Below are 26636 nucleotides of genomic sequence, written 5' to 3'. Positions count from 1 at the left end.
GTAGCTACTTAACATGACAATGCAGAAGCATGGTTCACTGGAATACAAAGGTTTTGAAATAGAGCATTTCAATTGTCTCTTAGATATCCTAAGAAAAGAATATACAGTAAATAACATTTTCAAGAGGACAAAAGCAGAGAATATTAAAATGACTTATCTATGTAGCTTTAGCTTTATATTTCAACCCTTATGATAGAGTTCAGTGGTCACCAACCTTTCAGACCTCATGGACCACTAAATTCATAATTTTAAAACCCGTGAACCACTAATACTTTTAAAAAGATAAATACATTTGTAAACTAATAATTAGAGCACTTCCATCTTATTAATATGAAATGCACCTATTTAATATAACATTATAAGTACTTGTTTAATCATAACAAGATCTTCAAATGTTGTTTAATTATAACAAATTTATTAAATTTTACAAAATAATGGAAGCTTATATAAATACTAGGGGCCTGATGCATAAAATTCGTGCAAGGGTAGGGTCCCTAGGTCTGGCTGGCGATCAGGACTGGTCTGTGGGGTGACCAGCAGGGCTAGGGGGGCCTCTGCTGGCACCTGCCTTGACTGGCTTGGGGCCCGTGGGCTGGGGGAAGCTCTTGCGTTGAGCATCTGCCCCTGGTGGTTAGTCCACATCATAGTGACTGGTTGTTCCACCGTTCTGTCAATTTGCATATTAGTCTTTTATTATATAGGACTAAAGCCCCGGTGCATGAAATTCGTGCAGGGGGTGGGGGTTGTCCCTCAACCCAGCCTGCACTCTCTCTAATCTGGGAACTTTGAGGGTTGTTTGATTGCCCGTTTATTTATTTATTTAAAATATATTTTATTGATTTATTACAGAGAGGAAGGGAGAAGGATAGAGAGTTAGAAACATCGATAAGAGAGAAACATCTATCGGTTGCCTCCTGCACACCCCCTACTGGGGATATGCTTGCAACCAAGGTACATGCTCTTGACTGGAATCGAACCTGGGACAGTTCAGTCCACTGGCCAATGCTCTATCCACTGAGCCAAACTGGTCAGGGCTCGACTGCCCGTTTACAGGGATCGAGTCATAGGGGTGTGGCCAGCCTGGGTGAGGAGCTGATGACTATTTGCAGAGTGGCCATAGTCCCTTCAAGGTGGGGGTTCCTGCTGGGATGCCTGGCCAGCCTGGGTGAGGGGCTGAGGGCTGTTTTCAGGCTGCCCATATCCTGTTTAGGGTGGGGGTCCCCATTGGGGTGCCTGGCCAGCCTGGGTGAGGGGCTAATGGCTGTTTACAGGCTGGCCACACCCCTGGTGACCCAAGCTCCCAGCCTCTCCTTTTTTTCTTTTCCTTTCTTTTTTCAGCACCTCCTTGAGCAGAGGCCAGGGCAGAGTGGAAGCAGGTATCTGGGATTTATTTATCTTCTATAATTGAAACTTTGTAGCCTTGAGCAGAGGCCATGGGAAGCGGGAAGCTTGGCTTCCTCCACCACTGGGGGCAACCCAAGCCTCCTGCTCACTCCAGCTCTATGGCTTCCACCACCTTTGTTGGGTTAATTTGCATACTCACTTCTGATTGACTGGTGGGTATAGCCGAGTGATGGTCAATTTGCATGTTTCTCTTTTATTAGTGTAGATTACACATTTTTAGAGTGTGGTATTTACTCCTGTTGGCTTAAAATAAGTTTATGGATTCTTGGCTCTAATGCCATTACTGCAAGAGAGCTGTATTTATTTCAAGCTGAGATTGGTACTGAGTTTTAATTGCTGTGACAGATGAAAATGTTTTTTTCACATAAATATGTTGTTGGAAATTGAATAAAAATTTTCAGCTTTTTCACTCCCCAATAAGTATTCACTTTTAATGGAGATAAAAAAATGAGGTCTTGGTAAGGATAACTGGAATTTAGCTTTGAGACTGTTGTCGGGTGATAGATCGATGAGGCTTTCTTTTTCAATCATGCTTAAATTGCTATCTTCAATGTTTGCTACAAATGGGTCTATTATACACATATTGCCATGCCTAGAATCTTCTTTCTTTGGGTAATAACGACCTAAAGATTCTGTGAGTGATTGTAAGTGCTGTTGAACAGATTATCACCTGCCAGTTGACATCCTTCTCTCATATATTCATCTAAAATTTGAAAACATTTGCAGATCTTCTTAAGCCAACCATGTTTACCACAGTAATATTTTCTTTTGAAAAGCATCCACTTTACCTCGTAGTATGAACATGTCCTTAAGTTGTTCTTGAAAGGATATGTTTAGTTCATTTAATAGCGAAAACATATCTGCTAGGTATGCAAGCTTGGCTACCTACTCATCATCAGAGAACAGTTCTTGTAATTTCGGATTATTCTGCCACTGGAAAAATATTTTGACTTCTTCACACAAGGCGAACAGTGTTGGACATATGTTTTGAATTCTCCTGGGTTCATATATAAACTATAACTTTATGTTTAACTTTCTTAGAAACTGCCAAATTGCTTGCCAAAATGGACACATAATTTTAACAGTTCTACCAGAAATATAGAATTTCTTCTAATTTCTCCTTGCCAACACTTGTTACTGTCTTTTTGATTTGACCAATTTTTTTTAAAGGGAAATAATAAAAATAAAGTTTAAAAGTATTAATGTTTAACTAGGTTTGTTTTATTTTTAATGATTTGCATATATCTGAGAATATGTATTTCCTCACCTGTCTCAAAGTCCGCCCCCCTTTTTTTAAAAATATATTTTATTGATTTTTAACAGAGAGGAAGAGAGAGAGATAGAGAGCTAGAAACGTCGATGAGAGAGAAACAGCTGCCTCTTGCACACCCCCTACCGGGGATGTGCCCGCAACTAATGTACATGCCCTTGACCGGAATTGAACCTGGGACCTTTCAGTCCGCAGACCGACGCTCTACCACTGAGCCAAACCAGCTTCGGCTCAAAGCCCTTTTTAACAAACAAAACCACAAACATATCTCACAGCCAACTGAACTAAAGCATAAAGATTCTGAGACCCACCAGTGAAGCAAACTCAAATATACATCTATGTGAGAGAAACACATTGATTGGTTGCCTCACACATGAACCTTTACTGGGGCTGAACATGCAACCCAATTACAGGTTCCTTGACCAGGAATCAATTCCATGACCCTGCACTGCACTGAATGATGCCCTAAACATTAAGCACACCAGCCAGGCCCAGAGTAGCACTTTTAATTTCCTTCACGAACTTTTCCTTTGCATTCACTCTCTGCCTAAATGTTTGATGTTCTTGCCTATCTCGGCTTTGGACGTACCTTCCTTACTAAGTTTAATATTTCTAGTTTTTTACTTAAAGTGAGAAATGCGAGACCCTTCACTTGAACACTTGAAGGCCACTATACGGTTAAGTGGCCTTATTATAATATTATTGTGTCTCAGGGAATAGGGAGGACAAAGGAGAGAAAAAGAAAGGAGGAATGGCCAACTAGTGAAGCCATTCACTTATTGGTGAAGTTCACCATCTTACATGGACACAGTAGGTGGTGCCCCAAAACAATTATAATAATAACCATAACAAATATAATAACAATGAAAAAAATCTGAAATATTGTGAGAATTACCAAAATGTGAACAGGAAGCAAATGCTGTTGGAAAAATGGCATTAACAGACAGGCTCAACACAGGGTTGTCACAAATGTTCACTTTGTAAAAAAACGTAGCATCTGTGAAGCGCAATAAAGTGAAGCGCAATAAAATGAGGTATAATATAAGAAAATAGAATGGAAGAGAATTCTTTCTACCTATATACCAATGGTTAGAAATAAATTGAACTAATATAAACTCTATTGAGTAGAAAAATAAATCAAAGCTAGTATATTAACTCAGATACTAACTGGACAAGTGGATAAAACCAACAGAAAAAGGTCCATAAACAAAAATATTGTTTTAAAAAATACATTTTTATTGATTTCAGAGGAAAGAGCAAGGGAAAGAGATAGTAACATTAATGATGAGAGAGAATCACTGATAGGCTGCTTCCTGCATTCTGCAAACTGGGAATCAAGCCTGCAACCCAGGCATGTATCCTGACAGGAATCGAACCATGACCTCCTGGTGCATAGGTTGATGTTCAACCTCTGAGCCATGCTGGGCAGGCATTATAAACAAAAATCTTGTTCTTCTTGGTATATTGCTATGAAAATTTGAGTCAGCAGTGTTGCCATTCTTGGATCCATAGTACATATCTTAATTTTCCCAAGAAGTTACTTTATGTACACCTCCAACCTATAAATAATGGAGACTAGCAGTAAAGATTAACAGTCTGATCCCAACTTCTTTCCTCTTTTTCCCCCACAAATTTCCTCTCTTCCAGCCAAACTTTTCTTCCTATGGTTTCTTGAAAACACTGTACACACACTTCCACCTTCTTGCCTTTACATATATTTTCTTTCCAAGATATGTTGTCTTCACTAGAAATTATACTCTCAAGGGAAGAATATATCAAATCTTTCTATGTCTCATATAACACTCACTAACACAGGTAAAGCTAACTACTCTCTTTTCTAATTCTGTCATAATATGGTAAACACAAACACTTGCTACTTATTAAGTGTTTGCTAATTATCTGCTTATTTCTATACCTCTAGATATGGTTGGAACTCACACCTTATTCAAATTGTTCTCCCAAATACCTGGCAAACAGTACACAATGGAAAAAGATTAAATGTGGCAAATAGTTTAAATAGAGACATTTCTTTAGCTTTGTTAATAAAGAATGACCTAAACAATACTTCTCAAGATAATATCCCGATCTACTGGTTCTCTAACGTGAACTGCTCAACATATTAAAAGCATTCATTTAAAAACATATTTAGAACCTGGATAGAAACAAAAATGTTTCATATAAACATATAGACACAACAACAGATCAACAAACTCTAATCAAAAGACAACTGTTACTTATTTGATTTAAAAAACAAAAAATGTTACCCCCCAAAAAAATCAAAAAGCAACCTAGTGGAGAAAGCTTTAAAATAAAGTGGTTTCAGAAAAACATTTTAAACTTGGTGCTCATTAAAGCCAGTTTTGCATAATTTACTAAAGTAGTTTCCGGTTGTTGGATCGTTATGTACCACCCACTGAATATATGTGCAAAAGATACTGCTTTTCAGATATATTATAGCACTGAGAGTTTCCCATTTCAATAGATAGTTATTATACTGAATAACATCAACAGGATATGGACTATTCATATTAAATACATTTGAATTTAAAGCTTTAGTAAATAATCACTGATATTTTATTTTCTCCTAAATACATTCAAGAGGCCCCTCTGAAATATTAGATGCTATCAGAAGTAATGAAGCAGTAATATGAAAATTAAAATTTATATATATATGAAGGCTTAATAGTTGAAACAATAATAGCAATTGAAATTTCCAAAATTGTTTTATTTTAATCTTTAAAGACACTAATCCTTCTCTAAAGGGAAAGTTCTTATTTACAGGATAGTCTTTCTTGAGGGGAATTTCATTTCCAGAAGTAAGATTGTTACATTTCTAAGCAGCTTCTTCCCACAGCAAGTGCAGTCTACTCCAAGCTGGGCAGACTGGCTCCTGGTGATAATCAAACAGTCCCAGAATGAAAGTCGGAGAGGCCATTCCTGAATACCTTCCCTTGCTTCTGGGCACCCTACCTATCAAGTCCTAACAGTGTAGCCATCTTTAATACATGACAGAGCTAAAACCTCCAGCTCAGCCACCAACCACTCCCCACATAAGAGAAAAAGAACATCTCTTCCAAAGGTTTCTCCCCACATAAGTTACTTTGTCCAAAGCAGTTTTACTCCTTAGTATCTTTTTTTAAAAAGATATTTCTATACATAATCATCCCTATTCAGCATCTTAACTTATAAATAAATGTTAGAGAATAGGGAGGACTATGGTATTTCAACTAAAAACACAATATACTATATATATATCAAATTCATGATTTAAAATAGTTCTGGACAAGCAGTAAAATTAACATTAGGTCCTGGTCCTGGGAAGAACTAGTAATTTCTTATAAGTGAAAAGATACATTTCACATCTAATGTGTTTCTTTAAAAAGCAGACTAAAACCTGAAAAACTTTCTTTTAGAAGATCACAATATTTCTGCAGTTACTTCATGCTGCAGTATTTATATTTTATTTTGGGGAAAAGGCAAAGACTTACTTAGCTATGATCCTACCAAAAAAAGCAACAGAAAAAGTTGAATTTAATCATTTTTCTGGAGTCATTCCACCTTACCTTGGCTTGGAATTTCATAAAGCTCTTCTCTGAACATTGTTTCCTGTCTGAAAATTAAGAACCAAAAACTACAAACTTCTAAGTTCTTCCACTTTACATGGAAATCAATAAACTAGTTTTAATATTGGGCTGAATTTCAAAGTTCTGTTCTCTATTCCTACTTAGCTGAAAGATACAATTATATCAAGAGAGTTTCTATCGATTTTCAACTAAAAGTATCAGTTTTGCTGTCAGAGCTCTTTATTTTTGTACATAAAAGGAAGTGGGTTTTGATATTATCTCAATGTTCTTCCTGTCTTACAATGCATTTGAAATAAAGTGATGTCAGATTGAGAGGAAAAGACCTAAATAAGAAAAAGGAATAGGCACAATTAGTTTGCTTTACCTTTATTAATAACTGCAACTGATTTAGAGCTGCTCTGCTGCATGCTGCTCCGATCAATGCTAACTATAAATTTTCCACTTTAATTTCACTGGACTACAAGAACATTCAGAAATATATAGCATATACCTAAAAATGTCCATAACTGACCCATGTGTGACCCATGAATGAAAGATTAAATCATTCTTCACTATTGGTAGCCCGGCATTTATCCATTTCTTAAGAATATCAGAGCTGCTAGAGTAAACATGAATTCTATATGACATCATGTGTACCTCTCATCTCCACCTTCCAAACACCATATACAGCCCATTCCACTCTCATTTTAACAATCAGAAAAGACTGTGATGGAACATTTCATTGTAATGTAAACCAAGGATAAATACCCAATATTGTGATAAGTTCTAGAAAAGGAATGAATCAAAGGCAATTCAAAACAATTTATCTGAACCACAATTTTTATTTTGCTATTACGTTGCTGTTAGTATCTTCTATTATTACTAGAGGCCCAAGGCACAAAATTCATGCAAGAGTAGGCCTTCCTTCCCCCAGCTGCGGCACCAGCTTCCCTCTGGCACCTGGGACCCAGGCTTCCCTCCAGCCACCAGCAGGCACCCAGGACTCAGGTTTCCCTCACAGCCCAGCCTTTGTTCAGAAGGATGTCTGGTCTAATTGCATATTATACTTTTATTATTATAGATTATGAGTATTAGGCAATGTTATGCTATTTTAATCTACCTCATAAGCTACTGACAATGGGATTCTATTGTTATTTCTTCGATCTTCCTGTATCCTAATACATTAACCTTAAATTCTTAGAGACAACCTTTGACAACATTGTACAGCCACTACTCAAAACAGCTACTGTAGCATATGTGGCTAATGAACAGTCAAGACCTCCAAGACCATGATTTTGTTTCCAGTTTATTAGTCTGGCCTTTTTTAATACTGATTTGTTTCCAGCCACTTCCAGACATTCTAAATCTTGCTGTTTCTCTACTAGGGGTGTCGAACTCAATCAGAGAAGGGGCCAAAATCTAAAATCCAGCCTACATCGCGGGCCGAATGGTTTACTGAACAGTCATAAACTGTCATTGTGATGGAAACGCAGCGGAGTGCAGTGATGACAGCGCGGTGCGGGCCACATTGCAAGGCCTGGCGGGACGGATTTGGCCCGCGGGCCTTGTGTTTGACACATGTGCTAGCCTGATGACTTAGCTCGGTTCTTAATCTTTATCAGTGGTCGGCAAACTGAGGCTCGCAAGCCACATTTGGCTCTTTGGCCCCTTGAATGTGGCTCTTCCACAAAACACCGTGGCCTGTACGAGTCTACTTTGAAGAAGTGGCATAGAAGAAGTTTAAGTTTAAAAATTTGGCTCTCAAAAGAAATTTCAATCATTGTACTGTTGATATTTGGCTCTGTTGACTAAGGAGTTTGCCGACCACTGTCTTAGATCAACAATTTCCAAACTTAAAAAGTTGAAACAGGAGAGGCACAAAAGGAGGGATAGAACTTTTAATACATTCAGCTATACCCTTCCAAAAAAGGTCCTTAGTGCATAAAGAATACAGGCCTGGGCTATACCTCCTTTTACTATTAACAGGGATTGCTTTAAAAATATGTATCAGAATATTAGTAACAGGTCCTGGCTTCGTTTCACCTTTATTCCACTCATTCCCAAAATTTGAGGTCTGGGTTGCTATTCAAGTGGTTGTGATCTTAAAAGCTAAAATCCTCACAATCTCAAATTTTCCCCAATTGCATGTGGCGTAGCCTTACCAGAGAACTCACATGATTCCACAAATTATCTCAATTCTCTCCAGGAGTAGCATACACATTAACACAGAGATGAGGATAAATAAAAGACTTTTTCTGATATAGTTCTACATACTTCTAAAGGAACTTAAAATTAATGTGTCAAATATTCCAAAACACATAACTCTTAGTTTCTAGAAGTCCAACGCGCTATCCATTGTGCCACGGAGCCACCTAACTCTTAGGTTCTAGATCCAAAGACAGCTCACCTAAAACTCAAACCTAAGAGGATATCCAAACTAGGAAAACTTAGATGTCTATTTTGCTATGTAAAATCAGTCCAGAGTAAAAAAAAGGCCTGTATCAGTCCTTAAAAAGGAATCATCATGGTTCGTTTAAAATCTGCCTTGCCATGTATAGCTAAATTTATTAATATTTTGGTACAAAAACAATTTGTTCTCTTCAAGACTCTGACAAGAAGCTACAGATAATTAGCAAGAACAGGTAATACCCTCGAGGGATGTCTGACTGCCTGGTGGGATCGGGCCTATCTTAGAGGCAGTCGGACAACCCTCTCACAATCCAGGACTGCAGTATCCCAACCGCTCATCTGCCTGCCTGCCTAATCACCCCTTAACCACTCCACTGCCAGCCTGATCGATGCCTAACTGCTCCCCTGCTGGCCCAGTTGTCCATAACTGCCCTGCCCTGCTGGCGTGGTAACCCCCAACTGCCCAACCCTGCTGGCCCGGTCACCCCTAACTTCCCTCCCTTGCCAGCCTGGTCGCCCCTAACTGCCCTCTTCTGCTGACCTGGTGGCCCCTAACTATCCTCCCCCACAGGCCTGGTTGCCCCCAATTGCCCTCCCCTGCAGGCCTGGTCACCCCCAACTGTTCTCCCCTGCATGCCTGGTTGTCCCCAAATGCCCTCCCCTGCAGGCCTGGACACCCCTAACTTCCCATCCTTGCCAGCCTGGTCACCTCTAACTACCCTCTCCTGCCAGCCCGATTGCCCCTAACTGCCCTCCCCTGCTGACCTGTTCACCCCCAACTACCCTATGCTACAGGTTTGGTCATCCCCAATTGCCCTCCTTTGCCAGCCTGATTACCCTCAACTGCCCTCCCTTGCAGGCCTAGTCCCTCCTAACTGCCTTCCCCTGCCAACCATCTTGTGATGGCCATCTTGTGTCCACATGAGGGTGGCCATCTTGTGTGTTGGAGTGATGGTCAATTTGCATACTACCTCTTCATTATATAAGATAAGCAGTGATAAAATATTACTTGATGGTATACTATATTAAAGATATATCATCAATGCTAAAGAAATAGCTAAAACAAAGTTGCGTAGATAATAAGGTAATTGTAGAGATAAAACAAAGTATTTTTTAAAACTGAATCTAAATTTTAAAAAGAGCATAGAAAAATTAGGATAAGAAATAAATAGCAAAATGGTGGATTTAAACCAAACCCCATCAGTAATTACTTAAATATAAATAGTCTAACGTATTCAGAGCATATGAAGAACTCTTCATAACTCAACAATAAAAAGACAACCCAACTTAAAAATGGGCAAGTAATTTGGTTTTTTTTAATACATTTTTTTATTGCTGATAGTATTACAGATGTCTCCTGTATCCCTCTACCCCCGTACCTATTTCCTCTGGGACCCTACCCAGACCCGCACCCCCCCACCATGTCTTCACCACCCTATTGCCCAGGTCCATGGGCTATGCATTTAAGTATCGGGTCTAGTAATAAGTAATGTCGTTTTTAAACATTCGTTTAAAATCTTGCTTGGCGTTGACTTGTATTGACATAACCTTCAAACACGTGGTATCTACAGAACGTGTGAAGTGCAATTAACAAGTTTTGCTTGAAAAAGTTTGTGTTTGGTTTGGTTTTTGTTGCAAAACTAGGGCTAAGAAGATGGCGGATGAAGAGCATATTCGGCACTGCATGCTTTACGAGTTCCAATTAGGAAGAAAAGCAAGTGAGGCTGCAAAAAACATCTGTAGTGCTCTTGGTCAAGATGCAGTTAGCGCCAGAAAATGCCAGCGTTGGTTTGAGAAATTTTGCGAGGGAAATTTTTCGTTAGATGACAAGAGTGGTCGAGGCCGTGTGTCCAATTTTGATCAAGAAGCTCTTCAAGCTCTTTTGGTGCAAAATCCTCAAATTACCCAACAAGAGCTTGCGACAACTTTAAATTGTTCACAGAAAACAATTTCCAATCAATTGCGTGCACTTGGCAAAGTCCAAAAGTTTGGAAAATGGGTTCCTCATGAGTTGACCGACAACAACCGTAATCAAAGAGTCACAATTTGCAGTTCGCTCCTCTCTCGTCAAAACCGTTTGCCGTTTTTAGAGCAAATTGTTACCGGAGATGAAAAATGGGTGCTGTATGTTAATACATTTTTAAGTTGGGTTGTCTTTTTATTGTTGAGTTATGAAAAGGCGGCCTCAATGGTTGGACAAAAATGAGGCTCCGCTGCCCACACCAAAACCTGACTTGCATGCGAAAAAAGTGATGTTGTGTGTTTGGTGGAATTTTAAAGGAATTCTTCATTATGAACTTTTACCATCTAACCAAACCATTACAAGTGCAGTGTATAGTGCCCAATTGGAAAGGTTAGCCCAAGCTTTAAGAGAAAAAGAACCCGCACTGATTAATCGGAAGGGCGTAATTCTTCACCACGATAACGCACGACCTCATACTGCAAGAATCACTGCTGAAAAACTGCGCCAGTTGGAATGGGAAGTTCTCCCTCAACCTGCATATTCTCCTGATATTGCCCCTTCCGATTACCATTTGTTTCGTTCTTTGCAAAACTTTCTTCTTGGAAAAAAATTTAATAATGAAGAATGCCTCAAAAATGCATTGACCGAATTTTTTGCATCAAAATCACAAGAATTTTACAACAGAGGGATTAAAATGCTTCCTGAGCGTTGGGCACAAGTAGTAGAAACAGCAACTATATTGTTGATTAAATTTTGTTGTATTGTTTAAATAAATTCGATTTTAAAAAGTATTAGAAAACGACATTAATTATTACTAGACCTAATATATACATTCTTTGGTTTATAATTTGAATAGACATTTCTCCAAAGAAGATTTACAAATGGTCAATAAACCCATGAACATATTTTCAACATAATTAGCCTTCAAGGAAATGAAAATCAAAACCACAATGAGGTACCACTGCACATTCACGATAATGATTATAATTGAAAAAAACAGACCATGACGTGTCAAAAGGGTATTGAGAAATTAGAATCCTCATATATTACTGGCAAGAATGTAAAATGGTGCAATTTTAGATATAATTTGGCCACTCCTCAAAATGTTAAACACAGAGTTATCATAACCCAGCAAATTCACTCATATACCCAAGAGAATTAAAAACTTATCCACACAAAAACTTGTCTACAAATATTTATTGCAGCATTATTCATAATAGCCAAAAAAAGCAGAAATAATCAAAATGTCTATTAATTGGCAAATGGATAAACAAAATGTGATATAGCCATAAAATGCAATATTATCTAAATACTGTATATAAAAGGCTAAGTGACCAACTGCATGTACGTCCGATCGGCAGTACATGAGGCTCACTGGCAATTTAAAAATAAACGTTGACTTGTGTATGTGTAATACATATAAAGCTCTCGCTGGCACCAATCGCACACATGCATTTCGATATGTCATTGTTGATCATGAATTTGGTTGACACTTCCATTACAGAAAGAGGGCAAATAGAGATACTCAAATATCTCTTCTAATGTCCTTGCAATGTGCACAAACCCGTGCACTGGGCAACTAGTTTAGTAATAAAAAGGAATGAGTACTAATATATGATACAACATGTATCCACCTTTGTTTGCAGTGTGAGAGATGGAGAGACTGTGCATAGAGTTTGAAGTTGTTAAGGAGAAAAGGCTAGGGGGGCAGAAAATATGGCCTGGTGGAGTTCCCCCAGTGCAAGGCAGTAAATATACAGTAGACTGTACCCATTATATGCTACTCACATGGTAGGGATCCTTCATGCAATTACCAGAATTACCAGAACAGTGAGAGTAGGCAAAAAAAAAAAAAAAAAAAAAAAAAAAGGGATGGAAAAATGATCGTGAATCATTAGTGTGCACTGAGCACATTATCTCAGCTTTCCTGTGCACGAAGAAGTAATGGAGGGTGCCGACAACCAGGATGCAGGAGAACAAGCTAGGCCCGTGAGACAGAATATGTACTAGGGTTATAGTACATGATTCCTCAGGGACCCTCCTCACCAAAGACAGCACAGAGGACAGCAATACAAAGGAGAAGGAAAATCAAGGAGATGAGACCCAAGGTCAGCATCCACCTCAATATCCGTACCACCGCAACTTCAATTACTTTACAGATGCCCAGAAAAACCTAAATCACAACATGGCAAAGAGACAAAAGCAGCTAATTCACTAGCTGAGAATTTTGTTTGTCTGAGGCTGAGCAGGGCCCAGCCTGAGTAAAGGTCAGCTTACTGCCTTTACCATCATCCAGTTTAGTTGTCCAAAAAGAAGAAATGAATATATAATTCCAGCAATAAGAAATGAACAAAATATTGGAGCTAAAGACGGATAAGCAAAACTATCTCCATTATCTAGTCAGTTTGGGGGGTTTTACATTATCCACATCTGTTTGGATAAAGACAGAGTGAGTTGTTTTCTTTAAGCCTGGTGTTTCTCAGTACACCTTTAAAGGTTTTCAATTGTTTCATATCTGGTCAAGTTGAGATTTTTTAAAAACCTCATTTTTAATTTGTAATAAAAGTTTATCACAGTTGTGTGTTTTGTTTTTAATATATTTTATTGATTTTTTTACAGAGAGGAAGGGAAAGGGATAGAGAGAAATATTGATCAGCTGTCTCCTTCACATCCCCCACTTGGGATGTGCCCGCAACCAAGGTACATGCCCTTGACCGGAATCAAACCTGGGACCCTTCAGTCCACAGGCCCATGCTCTATCCACTAAGCCAAACCAGTTAGGGCCTATTGTGTGTGTGTGTGTTTTTGTTTTTTAAAAAATATATATATTTTATTGATTTTTCACAGAGAGAAAGAGAGAGGGATAGACAGTCAGAAACATCGATGAGAGAGAATCATGGATCAGCTGCCTCCTGCACACCCACTACTGAGGATGTGCCCGCAACCAAGGTACATGCTCTTGACCGGAATCGAACCCGGGACCCTTGAGTCCGCAGGCCGATGCTCTATCCATCGAGCCAAACTGGTTTCGGCTATTGTGTGTGTTTTTTAAGTCAACCATGATGTTATGATTTGTATTAATAAATGTGTATTTGGGCTTTGTCCCCTTTTCTGGTAAAAAAATAAAAAAGAATAGGTAATAATATGTATCCTTAAATGGAAAATCCATGTCAGGGAAGCAGTAGCACAAGACACTGTTCCTTAAAGAAGGTTATTGGGTAAACTATGAAGCAGACACCAAGCAGGGGATGAGAGCAAAGGCTAGCACAGTAAATTTAGTCTTTGCTAATAGAAATGAAAAGCATTCTTTTCCTAGTAAGGAGAGAGTTAAGAGTAAAAAGTTCAAATTTTAGAAAATTAGGGGGTAAGTAAAATCAGAGTATCCTAAAGCAGGCTATCAATGGCCAAGAGCTGAAAATAAAACCAGGTAAAACCTAGAGCTACAGTGTCCAATGTGGTAGCCACTAGTGGCTACTGAAATTTAAGTTAAAATAAAATTTAAAATTCAGCTCCTTGGTCACACTTGCCATATTCTAAGTGCTCAATAGACACATGTAGCTAGTGACTACTTTGTTGCGTTGGACAGCATAGGTAGATACAGAATACTTCCATGACAGAAGGAAATTCTATTGGACAGTACTGATCTAAAGGGTAAGGGAAGGAGACTAATAGATCAAGGGTCTGAAATAAAAGCAACTACTAACAAGGGCATTTTATCCTACAGTTCTTTATTAATGGATCAGGTATATTTACCTTTCCTTTTCCACCTGTTCTTTTTTCCCTCCTTGTTGCTTCCATCACTGCTGCTGCTGCTGTTCTCAGAACTCTGGGAATCTGACTGACCATCACTGCTTTCTTCTGAACCTTCTGATAGCTCTTTCACCCCATCCGGCACATCTTTCTGAAAATGTAGGCATCCAATTAGGATTAATCATTACCAATTCAGCAAATAAGAATTAAGTATTTGATACCCATTGTTGCAACTCAATTGGGTTGATTTTTTTGTATTAAAGGATTCAACAGAACTAACAATTTTCTGAATCCTGGTCATCTCTCTTTTTTGGATTAAAGTAGATAAATGTTTTAATCTATATCCAAAGGTAAAAATTGTACATGCCAATCATATGTAGGCACAACTCAGAGACTTAAATTATATATATCAGATAAATATTATATCAGGATAAAAAAAAAACCTTATAATAAAAATGTTATAAAGCATGTGAGCATGCATCAGCAATGTAATATATATTTGTGTATATATTAGTAACATTTTGTAATGTGAATTCAATCAAGAGTCTGGGAAGCAAAAGATAGTCCATTATTTGAATCTAATTGTTTCCCAAATATTGGTTAGTAACTATCAAGAATCAAATACAAAAGAAATCTTTTTTTTTTTAATCACATGAATGTTCGGTTTCTACACTAAATTTTGAGAATGCCAGTCAGAAAGGAAACCTGTGAGAGATAAAATATGACAGTTGTAAGATCAACAACTAGAAATTAAGACTTTCTGGGTTTGAATTCTGGCTTTATCTTCTCCTAACTATGTACTCTTCATCAAAATCTTAACTTCTCATGCTTCAGTTTCCCTGTCTATAAGACAAGGAATAACAGTACCTTTCTTAAAAGATCACTCTGAAATTAAGTGAGTTAATAAATGAAAAACTGTGCCTGGCATATGATAAGAGCTTAATAAATATTACCTATTATAAATTTATATCATATATAAAAATATACACATATAACTAATGTTATTTCTAAGTTATAAAATTACATACGGATGGTTCTTTTTCCCCTCAACATTTTTATTTTCCCAAATAATTTATTATTCTAGTCAGAATTCTGACATTAACCCTAATCTACAATTGACACTTAGAAACTCTGATCTAGTAAAGAACTGCTCTTCTCCACTTATGTTTATATCCTAATTCCATTTCTCATGTTATACAATTCATTAAAATACCCCGTATTTTTCTATTCTTACCTTCAAAATGCAGGACAACTTTTACAGAGTTAGTTGTCAGCCATAACTCTTGACTTGCAGGTTCAGCAAGTATTTTAAATACAAATATAACTAACTTCTTTGCCTCCATCTCTTTCACTACTTTTGCATTTCAGGCCAATTATTTCTTTCAAACAATCATAAACATATTTTTTACAAGTTTTCCTGGTTTACCCTTAAACATACCCTACCTAATTATCGTCCTAAACTAGAGGCCTGGTGCATGAAATTTGTGCACAAGGGTGGGGTGATCCTCAGCCCAGCCTGCACCCTCTCCAATCCGGGACCATCGGGGGATGTCCGACTGCCTCTCACAAGCTGGCTCCTAACCACTCTCCTGCCTGCCTTCCTGATCACTCCTAACCACTTCTGCCTGCCTGATTGCCCCTAACTGCTCCCCTGCTGGCCTGACACCCCTAACCACCTCTGCCTCGCCCCACACCCAGGACCCAGGATTCCCTCCTCTGGCAGGTTGCAGGTATTGGGAACCTGGGCTTCCCTCCCTTTGGCCAGCCACAGGTCTAGAATCCAGGCCGGCCACAACGAAAGAGGATCGTGAGGCAGGTGGCTTATTCCTCTCCTGGGGCCCTGGCTGGTCCCCAATTCCTCTCTCACAAGCTCATTTGTGCCTGGCTATCCCCATTCTTCTCTAGCTAGCTCATTTGTGCCTGGCTCTATAATAAAGAGCTAATATGCAAATTATCCTCACACTCTTGCTCTGGAACTGCTCAGACACTCCACACCAGGGTGAGCAGTTCCAGAGCAAGGGTGTGAGGGCCATTTGCATATTAGCTCTTTATTATATAGGAAGATATGGAATTGATCATGATATTCTCTTGAAAAAAAAATTCTGCCGTCTTCTTAACACACATATTCACCTCATCTCCCTGCCCCTTCCCTTTCTCTAACTATGCAGGTTTTCAAAAGCCTCCAAAGTCTAATCATTACCTAACATTTACCCCACCCCTAACTCCTATCACATTAGTCCATACACAGATTATGGTCTAACCACTCCAATGTACTCTACTTTCAAATCCATTCTAAATCATTCTAGCTGTGCTTTTGCTGAAATTATTCCCTTGTCCTTTAAGGACCTCTCTACAATACTTATCTGACAAAGTTCAACTCAAATCTTACAAGTTTAAAAAACAACACACAAAAACTTTGATTCCTTTATTCAAAATTAATCTTTCTCTATATCATCACAGTACTTTATAGTAGTACAGCATACTTTATGTCACAGTTAAATTTTGCCAATGTACAATTATTTCAATAACTATGTGAACTTCCAAGAGCTCAGGGATCACAGTTTATCCTTCTTTATTGTCTCTACAGTATCCAGCACGGAGTACATTATTAACAATATAGAAAGTCTAGAACACTAAAACCTAAAAGAAATGCCAACTCCATATGGTACTATAACCCTATAATCCCAGGAAGTTAACAAAGTGTATAAAAAGGTATTATAGGTAAATTAGATCTTTTTCATGTTAATGGGCTATGTACAACCACTGAGCATACTATAATTAAGCATAAAGTTTAGGAGATAAGAGGAATGCACACATGAGCCAAGCCATACTAATTAAATAATTAAACCAAATCAAAACTAACTGAAGTCTCCTGCTTTAGTTCCTGAGACTCTTTCTCCAGACTTACAGCCTTCAGAGTGGAGTCATGTACAAAGAGGAAAGTGCCTGCCTGAGAGTGAAGCCAAAATAAAGTGAAGAGATCTGATAACATCCCTGTTATCAACTGTTACCAATCCCTGATAATATCATTTGAGCTTCTGAATCACGGTTGAGTTTCCCTAGAATTTTCAGTTATCTAAACTAATAAATTCTGTTTTACTCAAACTATTCTGTTTTACTCAAGTTCATTCAGAAAGGACACGGACAGGTCAAGGTTCCTTCTCAAGTACAGGAATTAAAAATTACGAAGCCTGCTATGGTAAAAAGAACATGGACTTAGAAATTCAGTCAGATCCTAGTTCTGATTCTAATGGCATTTGGCCAATAAGAAAATCCAATCTTCTGAACTTTGGCTTTCTCCATTATAATAATAACCATAAGTCTAAATTGTAATGGAGAATTAAATGAGAAGGTACTACAACACATCAAGGCTGTATCACTTGTTATTATTTAAATATGAGGCCTTGAAAAAGTTTCTGGAAGACATTTTTATTTCATCCTTTAAAGATAATATTATCATAAACAATAAAAAATAAATTGATTTCTCTTCTCTGATCTACCTAAATGGTTACAGATTAGTAAAAAGAAAATAGTTTGAATATAGGGTAAAAAATATCACCTCTTCAAAAACAGAATTCTGTCCTCTATGATGCAAATATTATTTATATGTAGTCACTTCATGATTTCCTTTTTAAATGACTCCAAAAATATTTACCTTCAAAGTATATACTCCCATTCTGCCTGGAACCTTATAGAAGATGCCCTCTTCACCTCGGGAGTTTGTGTGCAGCATTGCGTTCAGGCATGCAAGGGGGGAAGTTCCACTGCAAAAGAAAACACAATGATTAGTATCTATCTCTGAATATCCAATGTAACACGAACTTAAGATAAAATTAACAGATCAACACTCATTTGATATAAACACATTTTATAAACTATAAAAAGTCCATAATCTACTGAGAGGCTAGAACAGAGAAAATGAATGTAGAGGTTCATTCTCGTATTATCTAAACAAAAAAAATAATTCCTTACGTTTCTTAATCCTCGTCAGTATTTAACAATTAAGCCAAGAAAAACTTTTCTCATGAGTGTACTGCAAATAATGTGTAATGGTTCTATTTCACTTAAATTTCTGTCAATTATAGCTTACTAAAGCTGAATTCTTTCTAAAAGACACTATTTCATTTAGAACAAACTTATATATTGTGCTAATCTCTTATATCTGGACCTATTATGAGATCACTTAAAAATAGGCTTTGAAATGTTTCTCTTCCTTTTTTTTACAGGTATGTCTGCAAAATGTTTATTTTTTTCCCCTGAAATTTATTTTTATTTTTTTTCCATCACCATATATTCCCTTTATGCCCCCTTCCATCTCTACCTATACTCCTGCCCTTTGCAATCACCACTTTTGTCCATGTCCATGAGTTCTCTCTATTTTGTTGTCCTTCCACCACCACGAGTTGTCTGCTTGCTCTCTATGAGTCTGTTTCTATTTTGCTTGGTAGTTCAGTTTGTTCATTAAATTCTACATATGAGTGAAATCATATGGTTCTTTTCTTTGACTGGCTTATTTCACTTAGCATAATGTTCTCTAGGTTTATCCATGCTATCAAAAGGGTAAATTTTTTTTTTTTGAGAGTAGTATTCAATTATGTAAGTGTACCCGGCTTTGTCATCCACTCATCTATTAATGAATACTTGGGCTGTTTCCAAATATAGGCTGTTGTAAATAATGCTTTGATGAACATAGGGGTTTATATAGTCTTTCGAATTAAGTGTTTGGGGTTTCTTTGGATAAATTCCCTCAAATGGAATCGCTGGATCATAAAGCAGTTCCATTTCTAGTTTTTTATTTACTTTTTAAAATATATTTTTATTGACTTTAGAGAAGGGAGAGGAAAACATCAATGATAAGAATAATTGATTGGCTACCTCCTGCACCACCCCTCCCCCCACAAGGGAATGGAGCTGGCAATCTGGGCATGTGCCCTCTCCAGGAATTGAACTGTGACCTCCTGTGGTTCATAGGTTGCCGCTCAATCACTGAGCCACACCTGGCAGGGATCATTTTTAATTTTTTAAGGTAACTCCATACTGTTTTCTACAGTGGCTGCACCAATCTGCAGTCCCACCAACAGTGCATAAGGATTCCCTTTTCTCCACATCCTCGCCAACACTTGTATGTTGACTTATTGGTGACAGTCATTCCAACAGATGTGCGGTGATAGCTGATTGTGGTTTTAATTTGCACTTTTCTGATGATTACCGACATTGAGCATCTTTTCATATGTCTATTGGCCACCAGTATGTCCTCTTTGGAGAACTGTCTAGTCAGGTCTTTTACTCATTTTTTTTAAAATATATTTTATTGATTTTTTACAGAGAGGAAGGGAGAGAGATAGAGAACCAGAAATGTCGATGAGAGAGAAACATTGACCAGTCGCCTCCTGCACACCCCCCACCGGGGATGTGCCCACAACCAACGTACATGCACTTGAATGGAATCGAACCCGGACCTTTCAGTCCGCAGACTGACGCTCTACCACTGAGCCAAACTGGTTTCGGCTCTTTTACCCATTTTTTAATTGGGCTGTTTATTGTTGGTTTTGGTGTTTAGTTTTATAAGTTCTTTATAAATTTTGAATATTAATCCTTCTCAGATGTATCATTGGTGAATATGTTGTTCCATTCAGTGGGTTGTCTTTTCATTTTGTTGATGGTTTCCTTTGCTGTGCTAAACTCTTTAGTTTGATGTAGTCCCATTTGTTTATTTATTTTTTCTTTTCTTAATCCTTAACCCAAGGACATTTTTTCATTTATTTTTTAGAGAGAGTGGAAAAGAGAGGAAAAGACAGAGAGAAATATCAATGTGAGAGAAACACATCAATTGGTTGCTTCCTGCATGAGCCCCTACCAGGGTTGGGGAGAAGCCTGCAACCAAGGTATGTCCCCCTAGACAAGAATTGAACCCGAGGCCCTTAGGTCTGCTGGCTGATGCTCTGTCCACTGAACCAAACAAGCTAGGGCCCATGTGTTTTTTTCTTTTGTTTCCCTTACCTCGGGAAATATATCAGAAAAATATACTGCTATGAGAAATGTCCCAGAATTTACTATGTTTTCTTCTAGGATTTTTATGGTTTCAAGCCTAATATTTACGTCTTTAATCCATTTTGAGTTTATTCTTGTGTGCAGTATAAGAAGAAAAAACTAAAAGACATCCAAATTAGAAAGGAAAAAATAAAACTGTCATTATTTGAAGATGACATGGTACATTACATAGGAAACCCGAAAGACTCCACCAAAAACTTCTAGATTTAATAAATGACTCAGAAAAATAGCAGAGTGCAGAATTAACATCCAGAAATTGATGGAATTTTTATACACTAATAATGAACTCTCAGAAATAAAACAAAACAAAAATCCCATTTACCAATACAACAACAAAAAGATATCTAGGAATAAACTTAACCAAGGAGGTAAAAGACCTGTACTGGGAAAACTATAGGATTGGACATTTAAAAAGAAACAGAAGGCCAAGACCAATTTGGCTCAGTGGATGGAGTGTCAGCTTGGGGACTGAAGGGTCCCAGGTTCGATTCCGGTCAAGGGTATGTGCCTTGGTTGCGGGCACATCCCCGGGTGTGTGTGTGTGTGCGCGCGCGCAGGAGGCAGCTGATCAATGATTCTTTCTCATCGATGTTTCTAACTCTCTATCCTTCTCTCTTCCTCTCTGTAAAAAATCAATAAAATATATTTTAAAAAAAAAAAGGGTAACAGAAGATCCATGTGAAAGCCTCCTTCAAACACTTAAGGGTCTTCATAAAACCCTGAAGTCTACTACTTTTCAAAATTTGGGTCTCTTATCACTGGCATTCCTTCCTGCAACCAATCTAAAGAAATTAATATAATGAACTTTTATAGTCCATCCTCAAAATTCACCAATGTCTTCCAATATTTATTGTCCCCATTTCAAGCCTTTGATAAAGAGCTTTAAGGGACTTCATTGATCTAATTTATTTCATCCTAAAGATATTTCCTCCTGCAATAGATTACCCTACCTAATCTCTACTTTAATCCCAATTTCTTGTTCATTTTTTCTGTACTCCCTCCAATGGAATAGCCTTGTCAAAACGAGGCCTTAATTAGCTTTCCTATTTCTGACTGAACTACTATACACTCTACATTTATCCTTCAAAGCTCAATGCCTTGAATTTCAATAGGGTTAAAGAAAAGACTCAGACTTTCAAGATTAAAGAGTCATCTAGTTCCCTCTTTATAGATGCCTGAATACATTCTTTCAGGTCAACTTTAAATGTAAAAAGATAATAAACTTGTCTCTTTCACTCACATAATACACTTACAAATATACCTATAAACATACACACACCTGTTATCATTATCCACATATAAACTAAAAATTCAACACAGATAGCTTTAAAAGCTAGAACTGATTTTTATGGCATGCTTACTTGACAGCACACAGAACAAAACCGAACTCAACACACCCTTATATTGGAAAATAGTGAGTTAAGGATCACTAAATTAATAAATAGATTTAATAGGTTTTAAATTCACTGGAAATCATAGTATTATAAATTCTTTCATTAAAACCTTTTTCTAGCTTTCCATTGATCTTACCACCTGCAATTCTTCTAAGTCCATTTGGTTAACAACTAATCTTTTTTTAAAAGAAATAACACAGCCGAAACCGGTATGGCTCAATGGATAGAGCGTCGGCTTGGGGACTGAAGGGACCCGGGTTCGATTCCGGTCAAGGGCATGTGCCTTGGTTGAGGGCATATCCCCAGTGGGGGTGTGCAAGAGGCAGCTGATCGATGACTCTCTCTCATCGATGTTTCTAACTCTCTATCCCTCTCCCTTCCTCTCTGTACAAAATCAATAAAATATATATTAAAAAAAAAGAAAAAAAAGAAATAACACAAATATAGATTTTGAATTCAAAAAGTAGCATCGGCCGAGACCGGTTTGGCTCAATGGATAGAGCGTTGGCTTGGGGACTGAAGGGTCCTGGGTTCGAATCCGGTCAAGGGCATGTACCTTGGTTGCGGGCATATCCCCAGTAGGGGGTGTGCAAGAGGCAGCTGATCGATAACTCTCTCTCTTCGGTGTTTCTAACTCTCTATCTCTCTCCCTTCCTCTCTGTACAAAATCAATAAAATATATTTAAAAAAAAAAAAAAAAAGTAGCATCGGACTCACTCATACTTTAATCAATTAGTTTCTGCAAACTGTTTTTGTCCATAAACATACCATGAAACAAATGATAGTGAAACCACTGGAGAAAGAGGAAAGAATATGAAGGGAAATTATCAACAAGCACTTTTGGAAAAGCCCAACTGGGACCCCACAAGGAGAGGTCTGCGTTAATAGACCAGTAAAACAAAACAAGAGAGCAATCTAGAAATAGCTTAGAGAGGGAAGTCATAAAAAGAAACCAACAAAGGTTCTTTGGAAAATTTGCTTGATTACATTCTCTGTCCTCTTAATACTTCACTGTAAATCTTCACTCATTCTTCCTATTATTGTCTTTTGTCCGCTGTTATATTTTTTTTAAGCAAAGTTTACCTACTATCGGTAAGATGTGAGCAAAACTGTTTGGAAAGAAATAGAGTCCAGTGATTATGTTTTATTTTAAAGTAAACATATGGAACAATAAGGTTCAATTTTTAGATAATCATAAGCTCTTGGTATAGAAGGACCTTGGAGAACACAGTAACTTTTCACCTGAAGTGAAATACAAAGCAGTTCATCAAGAGCCTTACCCAATGTCCTGATCCTACTAAAAAGTGAGGCAACAGAAGCAGCACTATGTTTCTGAGTCAGACATATGTGGATTCAAGTTTTCTCTCTAACTGGTTACGCCATTCCTCACTGCTTCAACATCTTTATCTATGAAATAAAGACTTCAGATGGTTTCTTTAGGTTAAATAGATCATATGCATAAAGTACCTGAATCCTATCTCAGTCCATGACCATTTCCATGATTGGTTCACTAAGAGCATCTTGTATTACAATCTTATAAGAATAGAACATAAAAAGAAAAAATAGACTTTAAGAGAAATATAATGCTCCTAAAAGGTCACCTTGTAACTACTGCATATAAAGAAATATTAACTGCCTATATGTCAACTGATCAAGATGCTAACATTTCTTAACTGGATGGGTTAAGTTCCTAAAAACCACACGTCTCTGAACTAAAGAGGTGTAGACGGTTGTATCTGAGGACACACTATTTGGGATAAAAGAAGTACTGGTGGAAAACAAAAATAAAAATAAAATATGTATCAATATAATGAATATACAGACATAGTTCTGAAACAGAGCTGGAGAGAGAATAAAATTTAACAGATTTAAGTATACATCAAAAATTAAGACTTAGTGATCTTATATTGTTGCCCTGTTTGGTATTTCTTGTTCATTTAGCAATATAGTTTATACATCTAACAGTAAAGTTATTTATTCTAATTATGTTCTGCATCTGAATAATAGCTGTCAGTCTTGACGTGATTAACCACTTACGCCAAGATTCAGAACTTTTAAGGAATCAATTGTCCTTTAATTTTAAAAATTTCTGGCATTTTCCAACTCACATAAGTAACTTAAGAGTTACAGTAAAGCCGAAACCGGTTTGGCTCAGTGGTAGAGCGTCGGTCTGCAGACTGAAAGGTCCCAGGTTTGCCGAAACCGGTTTGGCTCAGTGGTAGAGCGTCGGTCTGCGGACTGAAAGGTCCCAGGTTCGATTCCGGTCAGGGCATGTACATTGGTTGCGGGCACATCTCCGGTAGGGGGTGTGCAAGAGGCAGCTGGTCGATGTTTCTCTCTCATCGACGTTTCTGGCTCTCTATCTCTCTCCCTTCCTCTCTGTAAAAAATCAATAAAATATATTAAAACAAAAAAACAAAAAAACAAAAAAAAAAAAAAGAAAGGTCCCAGGTTCGATTCCGGTAAAGGGCATGTATCTTGGTTGCGGGCACATCCCCAGTGGGGGGTGTGCAAGAGGCAGCTGATCGATGATTCTTTCTCATCGATGTTTCCAACTCTCTATTCCTCTCTCTTCCTCTCTGTAAAATATCAATAAAATATATTTAAAAAAAAAGTTACAGTAAAGCTTATATAATTAAATGGCTTTGACTGAGGGAATTATCTTACCTCAAGCAGCAAATATAAAGACTAAAATAGGAGAAGCAAAATGACACAAGCAGGTGGGATCTGACCATAAAAAGCAGGCCAGCCCAGGAAGCCTCTTTGTCCTTATGGGACTACCAGCCCCCAGAAATGCTAAGCAACCCAGTGCACAAGCAGGGGTCCTGTCACAAGCACCTGACTCAGGAAGCCTCTCTGTTTCCATAGGCTGGAGACTCCCTTTTCCCCACATCTAGAGGCATAAGGCAGCTAATTCCACCCCCCTCAAAAAGCAACAGCAAAGACTATTGGGAGCCTCTGTGTCACAGATAATACAAGACCACAGTCTACCTCAAGAGTCCATGACTCACATGGTAAATCTAAGCAGCGTGAATGCCTGCTTAAATAAAAGATTTATACTTAATAGGACCCAACATATCATAACATAATAGCTAAAATATCCAAGTTTCAATAAAAATAAAATCACCCATCATACTAAGAACCAGGAATACTCACAACCTAATGGGAAAAGACAATCAACTAATGCCAATAGTGAAAAATATGTTGAGATTATAAGATAAGAATTTTAAAACAGCTGTTGTAAAAATGTTTCAATAAATACACATTATCTTGAAACAAATTATAAAAACAGTAAATATAAGCAAAGAAATAGAAGCTATAACAAACAGAATTATAGAACGAAAAAGTATAAGAAATGTAAAAACTTGCTAGATGGAAAAAAAACAACCCGAAAACACAAAACTTGCTAAATGGGCTCAATAGTAAAATGGAGATACCAAAATAGAATCAATGACCTTGAGGACAGATCAATAAAATTTACCAATGTGAACAACAGAGAGAAAGAAACACTGAAAAAAATTAACATAAACTCAGGGAGTTGTTGGATAATAATAGAAGATTCAAAGTTTATATCATCAGAATCTGAGAAGGAAAGGAGAAAAAAGATTTACAGAATTAATGGCTGGCCAAAACCGGTTTGGCTCAGTGGGTGGTGTGCAGGAGGCAGCTGATCGATGTTTCTCTCCCATCGATGTTTCTAACTTTCTATCACTCTCCCTTCCTCTCTGTAAAAAAAAAGAATCAATAAAATATATATTTTTTTAAAAAAATTAAAAAAATAAATAAAAGAGCTGAAACCGGTTTGGCTCAGTGGTAGAGCGTTGGTCTGCGTACTGAAAGGTCCCAGGTTCGATTCCGGTCAAGGGCATGTACCTTGGTTGTGGGCACATCCCCGGTGGGGGGTGTGCAAGAGGCAGCTGGTCGAGGTTTCTCTCTCATTGACTTTTCTAGCTCTCTATCTCTCTCCCTTCCTCTTGTAAAAAATCAATAATATATATATTTTTTTAATTAAAAATAAATAAATAAATAAATAAAGGAATTAATGGCTGAAAACTTCTTTTATTTAGTGAAAAAGAAACTTACATATTCAAGAAACTCAGGGAATCTAAATAGGATAAACTCAAAAAAGTCCACACACCAAGACACATCATAATTAAATTTCTAAACACAGAATTAACATTTTTTTAAATCTTAAAAGTAGAAAGGAAAAAAAAAAAAAACATTGTCTAGAGGGAAACACTAATTCAAGTGACAGCAACTTTCTCATCTGAAACCACAAAGACCATAAGGAAGTGTCGTAACATTTTATAAGTGCTGAACTTATATTATCTTACACATTTCCAATATCATAAGTATTTTCATTAATCTGCAGAATACTAGGCATTCCAATACTAGTAAGTCAAATGATGATTTTAATAAAATTAAATGTAAATTGAGTTTCTAAAATTATGACAAATAATAATTGTAAACGGCAAGAACAAAAAAGTACATATAATAAAACATTTACATAGTAATATCACTCTAAGTTTCTAAACTAATTATATCAATTTATAAAGTAAAAATCATGCATCCAAAGGTAAGTTCAATTAAACTTATAAAAGAGTGCTTTATAGTTGTATAATAATTCTTTAGAATAAAATAATACTTCTTACCTTCTGGAGTTGGAATGCACCCCAAGAAAATGAAAGGAGGGAAAAAAAGAGCTTTTAATTTCTCTTTATAAAGCAACAATAAAGCCAAAATATAAATTCTTCCTTCCCCCCCAGCATTGTCCACAATTTAGCACCCTCCCCCAGCTTTGCTACATCAAACATTAATTTCTTCTTCAGAAT

The 26636-nt window shown here is 37.3% G+C and overlaps 1 protein-coding gene across 13 annotated transcripts in view; it reads right to left on the bottom strand.

Moving 5' to 3' along the window:
- ASXL2 (ASXL transcriptional regulator 2) overlaps window positions 1–26636 on the bottom strand; it is a 79354-nt gene that overhangs the window by 24195 nt on the left and 28523 nt on the right. For 9 of the 13 annotated variants that reach the window (XR_006741390.1, XR_006741391.1, XR_006741388.1 and 6 more), the window contains 2 exons: window positions 18015–18123; window positions 14363–14510 (listed from right to left, as the gene is read on the bottom strand). Coding sequence is in view for 1 of the 13 variants with exons in the window: in XM_045580621.1 (XP_045436577.1) it covers window positions 14363–14510; window positions 18015–18123 (257 nt within the window). In the remaining 12 variants the exon portion in view is untranslated. Of the gene's footprint in view, window positions 1–14362; window positions 14511–18014; window positions 18124–23084; window positions 23216–26456; window positions 26460–26636 lie in introns of those variants that run through there. The other 4 variants (XR_006741394.1, XR_006741395.1, XR_006741398.1 and 1 more) reach the window with 3 other exon arrangements.

The sequence above is a fragment of the Pipistrellus kuhlii genome, unplaced genomic scaffold (genome assembly GCF_014108245.1).
Source record: "Pipistrellus kuhlii isolate mPipKuh1 unplaced genomic scaffold, mPipKuh1.p scaffold_m20_p_13, whole genome shotgun sequence".
NCBI classification, from domain to species: domain Eukaryota; kingdom Metazoa; phylum Chordata; class Mammalia; order Chiroptera; family Vespertilionidae; genus Pipistrellus; species Pipistrellus kuhlii.
This window is presented reverse-complemented; position numbering and strand designations above follow the sequence as displayed.